This window comes from Trachymyrmex cornetzi, unplaced genomic scaffold (assembly GCF_001594075.2).
Source record: "Trachymyrmex cornetzi isolate Tcor2-1 unplaced genomic scaffold, Tcor1.1 scaffold224, whole genome shotgun sequence".
Lineage (NCBI taxonomy): Eukaryota > Metazoa > Arthropoda > Insecta > Hymenoptera > Formicidae > Trachymyrmex > Trachymyrmex cornetzi.
Window position 1 is genome coordinate 83,042 of NW_017296891.1, and position 8,023 is coordinate 91,064.

The following is an 8,023-nucleotide window of genomic DNA, read 5'->3' on the forward strand; positions in this document are numbered from 1 at the left end:
ATCGGGTGAGAGTCGGCAAACCTTATCTGGGTGGCCAATTATGGTTATTTCATTCTTCAGTTTCGTTTAGTTAAGGTGCGAATTCATACAGCGACAAATCGCTGGCGACTTTCCCCCTCTACACATTATTGTGCTGAATCCGTAGTAGCGGCGACTAAATCGCCAGGAAGTTCGTTCTGTCTCGGCTTCTATATAATTTAATGGCCCTGGTCCTCTGTAATGAGGTAAACTTGGCCAAAGTTATTCTGTCTCGGCTGCAGCAATAAATCGCCACAACATCGCTCTGCCCCGCGAATCGAGATATTAAGCTTTAAAGTTAACGGTTATTGAGGTTAGGAAATCTGTCAGCCGCGAAATACTGGCAAAATACTGCGATGCAAGCATGTGCTACGGACGTTTTCATGATATTTTTAAATAATCGTTAACTTTAAAATGCTTAATGGCTACGTTTACACCGTGTATTTAGGCCGCGGTCTATACAATAGATGTCCTTGCTTATCCTGTAAAACAACAACACTTACCATATAGATTTAAGTGCACGGTATAAACGTAGCCAATATCTTGATTCGCGGGGCAGAACGACGATTATTTTTGCCACATTCTTTCGTTTCGGTCGGAAATCCAAGTAGGGGTTTCAGAAGAAGAAGCAATATGAGTTTCATCAATCTCGGGGATTCTGAGGTTAGTATTACATAAAATATATTAATAAATTGGTAAGATATTATATCGTATTAATTTGAATGTGTTTACAGCCGCGTATTTACATTTAAACATTCAATCTATAATTAACGTATATCTAACATATTTGAGGACATAATGATTTTGAATTTCAGTCAGGTGAAATTGATGTAGTATATACTTGCTGTATATGTGAAACAATTTGTCACTCAGATGAGGTACGCAATCATCCCTGCTTGGAAGGATTCCAAAGATATCACATAGACAAAAATTTATATTTCCATCCGCAATGCGGTAAGTATAGTGTATGAAATTACTACAGATATTAAATGGTAGATAACGTGTTCATATTTTTGTAGATAATGGATCAATCATTCGAAAAAATCTTGTTAGAGGTCTTCGTCGAAGAAGAGATCGCACAGGAAGATATTGAACAGGAGAGAGCTGACCAGGAAGAAAACGAGGTAATGGAAAGAAATATACCTAGATATAGGTAGAGGATAACAATTTGAACAGCAGTGATCGTCCGATAAACCTGCCAGCGAGGAAAGTTTGCATTGAGGAACTTCTCATAGAGGAAGTGCGGAAGCGACCACCTCTTTGGAATTATAAATTGCACATTTCCAAAAGGGGTGGTCGTGCTAAAGAGAAGCTGTGGGAAGAGATTGCTGACAGTATGAAAGGTACAATATTTTTAATTTGAGATATGGGAACCGTGTCTGTTACAAATGTATTCATCACGTTTTTTATCCTTAGGAGAAATGACTGTAAAGAGATAAAAAAGAAGTGGAAGTCATTATCCGATATGTTTAGGAGACTTCGCAGATCTCATAAACAGCCGAGTGGTTCTTCGGCTGCCAAAAAGATTAAATGGCTTCACTTCGATAGGCTTAGTTTTTTGCATGACATGCAACGTGAAAACGTGTATGTGTAATGCATATTCATACGTATTATATAAATATAGTTTGTACAATGATTAAAAATACATTTTAACTGCTGTACAAACTACATTTATATAACCTTTATTTTAATCTTTCTCTTCTAGAACGACATCGAATATTTCTGATCTCTCCAACAGTCCAGATGTTTCGCAAGACAACACAGAAATATCCGTGGTCGATGACCACGGTGACAGTACGTCGCGAAACATTGAATATACACCACGTAAGAATACTTCAAATATTAATAAGAATTAACAAATATTAATATTGAAAATTTATTCATATAAAAAATGTACATATTTTAATATGAATTTGAATTTTCTATTGGATGACACATATAAAAAGAAATTCAAACGTAAAAACATAAATTAACAACGTTTATTTAATGTTAATAAATGTACAGATAGATATAGGCAAAAGAAATATTTTCTGAACTATTATCAAATATGTATGTAGTTGTGATGATTGTCTTTTGTATTATAAATGGTTTATTTATGGTTACAAAGATCTATCTACCACAATTAAATATTTGTTAAGAAATATTTCTTCCGCTATACCAACTATACATATTTGTTAACATTACATAAATGTTTTTCTCAGGTAAAAAAAAAGAACAAATTCATTTCTCACACAGAAAGGAGCGAGAAGCTGATCAAGTTTGGAGCAATTATGGATAAGATGATGGACCTGATGAATGAACCCATATCGGTTGATGTAACTGGAGGCCTGCCCAATGATGAATTCACTGCGTTCGGAATGATTATCGCCTCTAAGCTGCGAGCCCTCAGTGCGAATGCAAGCGAAGTAGCAATGCTCGCAATATTGCAACTTTTGCGTGAGACGAGAGTGAACAACCAGTAGAAGAAAGTAAAATAATGTTACGAGTAAAAAAAATAAAATAATGTTAAATAAATAATAACATTCAATAAATAATGTTACTAGACATGTGAAATTATGTGATATTATGTAATAATTATGTGATATTATGTGATATGTTACGAGTAAAAAAAAATAAAATGTTAAATAAATAATAGTTATATATTTCTGCATATTTAATAAATAATGTTACTAAGATATTATGTGAATACGAAAATCATTTATTTGTGCCTATTACATTGCCACGGTACTGATCCTTCATTACAAAAATAATCGCGGAATTTATCACGTATTTTCATGCAGATTCAAGCACTTGTGTTGGTTCTACAATTAGTGATATCTTGAAAAGCGCATCTATCCTCCATTATTCTCCGCCAACCTGGTTGGAAACTATTTAAATCTTCGCTTTCTTCGTCGATCATGTTTGGGGAAACATACATATTTTTTCCAATGTCTTCTTTTCGGAGCCAGTTATGTAGACACACCGTTGCTTGCACAATTAATTTAGCAGTTTCTGGCTGAGCAATAATCGGTTTACGAAATACTCGCCATTGACTCGCTAAAATACCAAACGTATTTTCGATGATTCTTCTTGCACGACTTAATCGATAATTAAAAATATCGTCCATCAGAGTCAATCCAATCCTATTTGGGTAGGGCCGAAGCAGATATGGTTTTAAGGGAAAAGCCTCATCTCCCACAAGACAGAATGGTAAAATCCGTCCACCTTCAACAGCTGCCGGCTTCGGTACATTCATGCGTTGAGAATCAAAATTTCTCCCTATAATGCTATCTCCAAAAATTCCGCCATCACTTCGTTGGCCGTATGCTCCAATGTCCACAAATCGGAAAATGTAGTTTGCATCGCAAATACCCAATAGAACAATGCTGTGCGATTGTTTATAATTATAATAAGTAGAACCGGCATTGTTGGGACACTGAAACAATATCGAATGGTTATATCAAATAATGACAAAGCAGTGTGATAGATTTTTAAAGTATTTCGAGTAAAGAGTGTTTATATCTTATAAAGGATATCTTCACCCTTAATATTTCTGAAAAAAAATAAACCTGTATAGTCACGTGTTTGCCATCGATAGCTCCAATGCAGTGGGTAAAATTTGTTACATCATCAAAATTCTGAGCAATATCTAACCACTCTGTTTCAGTTAATGCAGATGGTAAAACTAGCGGCTGTAAGGTATTCCAGATCGCTTTGCACGTCTCTCGAATTATGTTGCTTGTTGTACTAACTCCTATAAGATATTGGTATGACATTGATATCATCGAATCACCTGATGCGAGATATCTGAAATATAGAAACAATTATTTAACATATTTTCGTACTATTACATATTACGTATAATAAAAAGTAACACACCTTAACGTTAACGCTAAGCGTCCTATGCACTCTCGAATAGCATTCATTTTTTGCAGTTGTGGTCCAACTAATGTCAATAGTTCTTCCAATTGCGTTGCCGACATTCGAAAATAGTTATGGAAATGTATGCTATCTTCGAATGTCAATTTAGGGATGGATATATGAAAAAAGCTATGCTCCTGACGATCTTTTAAGTATGGAGCTACCCAGTACTGCTTCTTTTTATAATCTCGCTTCATTTGCGTTTTTTGCAACTCCAACATTATAGCAGTTGCAATCATTATCCGTCGCATCTTGACTGCTCTTGCTACCGCTGTTTCCAAAATATTTGCACACTTAGGCTCGTATTCAGAACGCGCTTACAACGATGTTAGCACGCTAACATACCATACTTTACGTCATGCATATTATAGAATTTCAGAGATAAAAGTGCGCTTTTATCGATAAAAGCGCGTTCTGAATACGGGCCTTAGAATACACCCCGTTCGAACGTATTGTTACCTTCATTTTCATTGCTTTTTCTACTATACATCAAAGACATAGAAAATGGACTGCGCGATCCGTATCTAAGTAGAGGGACCGTGAGAGGTATAATTCAGTGGGAGATGGCCACAATCTCTCTCTCATTTTAGTCGCCAGCGATTTGTTGTCACATGAATATGTACCGGCGACAAAGCGACAGATATTTAGCGCTGGCGACATTTTTCCCCCACTTCTCTCAAGTCGGCCAGCGATTTGTCGCTGTATGAATTCGCACCTTTAAACACACCCTTTCTGAAGCATTAGTGTGCATCACATTTATTACATATGTACAGTCAGGGTCTAAGTTCGGATCTATTAATCCGGATCTACAATAGGTGATTTAAGCATTAAACCGTAAGAAATTGACCAATTACAGTCGAGTGCGAGGAGAATAATCGACTGTGATTCGTCCATTGCTTATGGCTTAAGGCTCAAAAATCTATTGTAAATCCGGATTTATACAATAGGGTTTTAAGCCTTAAGCAATAAGAATTGAGCGAATCACAGTCGCTTATTCTTCTCGGATTCGACTGTAATTGGTCATTTTCTTATGGCTTAAGGCTTAAAACACTATTGTGGATCCGGACTTAAAGACATTTTTCTAATTTGCGTGTTCATGATAATTATGGCCGTTCTACAATGTGCTTTTTGTTTCCTGTTTCTTGCTGTTTGTCTCTTACCTTCTTGATAAAAAAGGCAAGAGACAAACAGAGACAAACAGCAAGAAACAGGAAACAAAAAGCACATTTTAGAACAGCCATTAAACTACATCTTTAAACCCGGATCTACAATACGTGTTTTAAGCCTTAAGCCGTAAGAAATTAACCAATTACAGTCAAATTCGAGAAGAATAATTGACTATAATTCGTCCATTTCTTACGTCTTAATGGCCACAGCATAGACTCTTGCATAACGCGTAATGCAAAGTGCATAAAGGAATCAATCAATCGAAATTTTTTTTTTCTGTGGAATGGAAGGAAAAGAAAGACTCTGACTAGTTGATTCGCTTATGCACTATGCATTATGCGTTATGCAAAAGTCTGTGCTGCGGCCTTAATTGTGCATGGAGTGTGAGCATAAGGGCCATTCCACACAACTTGCATAGGCGCATAAACATATGCATAAAGAAAATCATCCAATCATAGTTTACGTTCGTTTTTATGACAGAAATGTGATTAGATAATTTTCTTTATGCATATGGTTATGCGCTCTGCAAGTTTATGTGGAATGGCCCTAAGGGCTCTCGCACATGAAATGCATAACAGAGCATAAGCATAACATAAGCCCACTAAACCAATGAGCATCTTATGTAAATCAATATGGCGACATTATGTTAGATGCTCATTGGTCCAGCAGTCTTATGTTATGCTTATGCTCTGTTATGCATTTCATGTGCGATAGCCCTTAGAGTATATCCACACAACTTGCATAGCTGCATACATATATACATAAAGAAAATTATCCAATTGCATTTCTCTTTTAAAGCACATAAAATGTGATTGGATAGTTTCCTTTTACGTTTATGCGGCTATGTAAGTTGTGTGGATATACCCTAAAGCCACATAAAATGTATAACAATACATAAACAAAACATAAGACCGCTAGACCAATGAGCATCTTATGTAAATCAACATGGCAACTTTATGCTGGATGCTCATTGGTCCAACAGTTTTATATTATGCTTAAGCTCTGTTATGCATTTTATGTGGGATAGGCTTAAGCGGGAGCACAGATTCTTGCATAACGCATAACACATGAGGCATAAGAAATTGAACCAATCAGAGTCCTTTATTTCATAGAAAGGAAGGAAATGAAGGACTTCGATTTGTTTATGTATTACGGCACATTTGTTTATGTATTACGTGTTATGCGTTATGCAAGAGTCTGTGCTCCCCGCTTTAAAGCCTATTGCACATGAAATGCATAACATAAGATCGCTTGACCAATGAGCATTTTATATAAATCAATATGGCAACTTTATGCTCAATGCTCATCCAACAGTTTCAAGGCCACAGCACACACTTTTGCATAATGCATAGTGCATAAGGGGATGATCTCGATTGACCACGGCTTGATTGGACACCACCAATCACAGCGACCGGTGCTTAGGAGCTTTGTAGTCTCAAGCGCTGTAAGTGGCTCGTGTCCAATTGAGCCGTGTCCAACTGGGTGCCACCCGTGAATAAGCTAATCAACTAATCAGAATCTTTCCTTTCCTCCCATTCCATGGAAAAAAAGAATTTTGATTGGTTGATTCCTTTATGCACTATGCATTATGCGTTATGCAAGAGTATGTGCTGTGACCTTTATATTATGCTTATGCCACAGTATAACTACATACAGTAGCAACAGTAGCTGTCGGCTCCTTTGATGTCGGTGATAGAGACCCTCTAATCAGAGTCGCGACACGAGAACAGCCAATTTTGATTGGTTCGTAATTTTTCAATTCCCGCTAATATTCGAATGTCAATATTGGCTGCGTTCGGGTACGTCGCTCGGATGCCTCGGATTCATCATCTGTCCTTATTTAATATTTAATGCTAAACAAGGACAGATGATAAATCCGAGGCATTGGAGGCATCCGAGCGACGTTTCCGAACGTAGCCATTGTAGGAATAGGCGATGTGCGTATCGATACGTTAAAAATCGTTCGCAAACTAATCTATTTTGTAAAGAATCAATGTTTCCAACCAAAACAAGCATAGAATGATAGAAATAGCGTTAATAGCATCTCCCTGAACGCACATTTTTTCCAACATTTGTCGCCCATAATGCTTGACGTTCAAGGGATGATCCCGATTGACCACGGCTCGATTGGACACCACCAATCACAGCGACCGGAGCTTAGGAGCTTTGTAGTCTCAAGCTGTGAGTGGCTCGTGTTCAATTGAGCCGTGTCCAACTGGGTGCCACCCGACGTTCAACATCACGCGGAAATTCATTATGTAGCTTTTGGCTGCAGAATTATTGCAAAATGGGGCTGCACTCCCAACCATTTTGCAATAATTTTTAATAATGTTCTAAAAGTCGTACTATAGAAAAACGTATCTTACGGGATCATGACTCACACAAGGACTATGAAGGTTAGAAAGAGACACAACATATTCCTCTCTTTCTTGTGATTTTGCTGAAACTAGAGACTTTTAATATATAAAGAGACCGTAAAAGAGTGTCTCTAACTAGAGTCTCCGTTCCTCGTGTCGCGACTCTGATTAGAGGGTCTCTAGTCGCCCCCTCGCGGGCCGCCACCTTGTCGTGGTGAGGGGGCTCCCCCGTGGATCGTTTTGGCGGTCCACGGGGGTCTAAGGCGGCCTGTACGGACTCCTCCGTTAGATAGGAGGAGTCTGTACAACCGGGTCCGGCACCCCAAGGGGGCTCACTCCTCGGAGTGGGCCCCTGGGGGAGCCGCTCCGTACGGAGCGGCTCTCCACTGTACAGGTAGGGGATGGCAACCCGATTCTATTGCCCGGTGGCACGGCGCCGACAGGGGGAGCTTTGCTCCCCACCTGTGTGGGATGGTGGGGTTTCGACCCCCACTGCAAGCGGGGTGCCCCGTGGGGCCCTCCCCCCCTTGTGGGGTGGGGTGGTTCCCTCGGGCCCCCGCGAGCGAAAGGGTCGACGCGGG

At 38.8% G+C, this 8,023-nt stretch overlaps 2 protein-coding genes across 2 annotated transcripts; one reads left to right on the plus strand and one right to left on the minus strand.

Annotated features, from left to right (window-relative positions):
• Positions 1–267: 267 nt before the first annotated feature.
• On the plus strand, positions 268–2,503 carry LOC108760485 (uncharacterized). The gene is made up of 6 exons (XM_018506476.1): positions 268–681; positions 834–972; positions 1,038–1,361; positions 1,435–1,602; positions 1,724–1,842; positions 2,254–2,503. The coding sequence occupies exons 4-6, from the start codon at positions 1,484–1,486 to the stop codon at positions 2,478–2,480; spliced, it is 465 nt and encodes a 154-aa protein (XP_018361978.1). The 5' UTR covers positions 268–681; positions 834–972; positions 1,038–1,361; positions 1,435–1,483; the 3' UTR covers positions 2,481–2,503.
• Positions 2,504–2,730: 227 nt separating this feature from the next.
• On the minus strand, positions 2,731–4,542 carry LOC108760486 (uncharacterized). Its single transcript, XM_018506477.1, has 4 exons — positions 4,378–4,542; positions 3,877–4,189; positions 3,567–3,804; positions 2,731–3,433 (listed from the first exon to the last, which is right to left on the minus strand). Exons 1-4 carry the CDS (start codon positions 4,415–4,417, stop codon positions 2,801–2,803), a joined length of 1,224 nt encoding a protein of 407 aa, XP_018361979.1. The 5' UTR covers positions 4,418–4,542; the 3' UTR covers positions 2,731–2,800.
• Between the last annotated feature and the right edge of the window lie 3,481 nt (positions 4,543–8,023).

Bases quoted from the DNA above. Each gene is read 5' to 3' on its own strand.
- LOC108760486 (XM_018506477.1), bottom strand. From the start codon at position 4,417: ATGTCTTTGATGTATAGTAGAAAAAGCAATGAAAATGAAG. The intron at 4,190-4,377 runs GTAACAATACGT...TTTTGGAAACAG, and splicing joins AAAAAGCAATGAAAATGAAG to CGGTAGCAAGAGCAGTCAAG. The intron at 3,805-3,876 runs GTGTGTTACTTT...TCTATATTTCAG, and splicing joins CGCTTAGCGTTAACGTTAAG to ATATCTCGCATCAGGTGATT.
- LOC108760485 (XM_018506476.1), top strand. From the start codon at position 1,484: ATGTTTAGGAGACTTCGCAGATCTCATAAACAGCCGAGTGGTTCTTCG. The intron at 1,603-1,723 runs GTATGTGTAATG...TTTCTCTTCTAG, and splicing joins GACATGCAACGTGAAAACGT to AACGACATCGAATATTTCTG. The intron at 1,843-2,253 runs GTAAGAATACTT...TTTCTCACACAG, and splicing joins AAACATTGAATATACACCAC to AAAGGAGCGAGAAGCTGATC.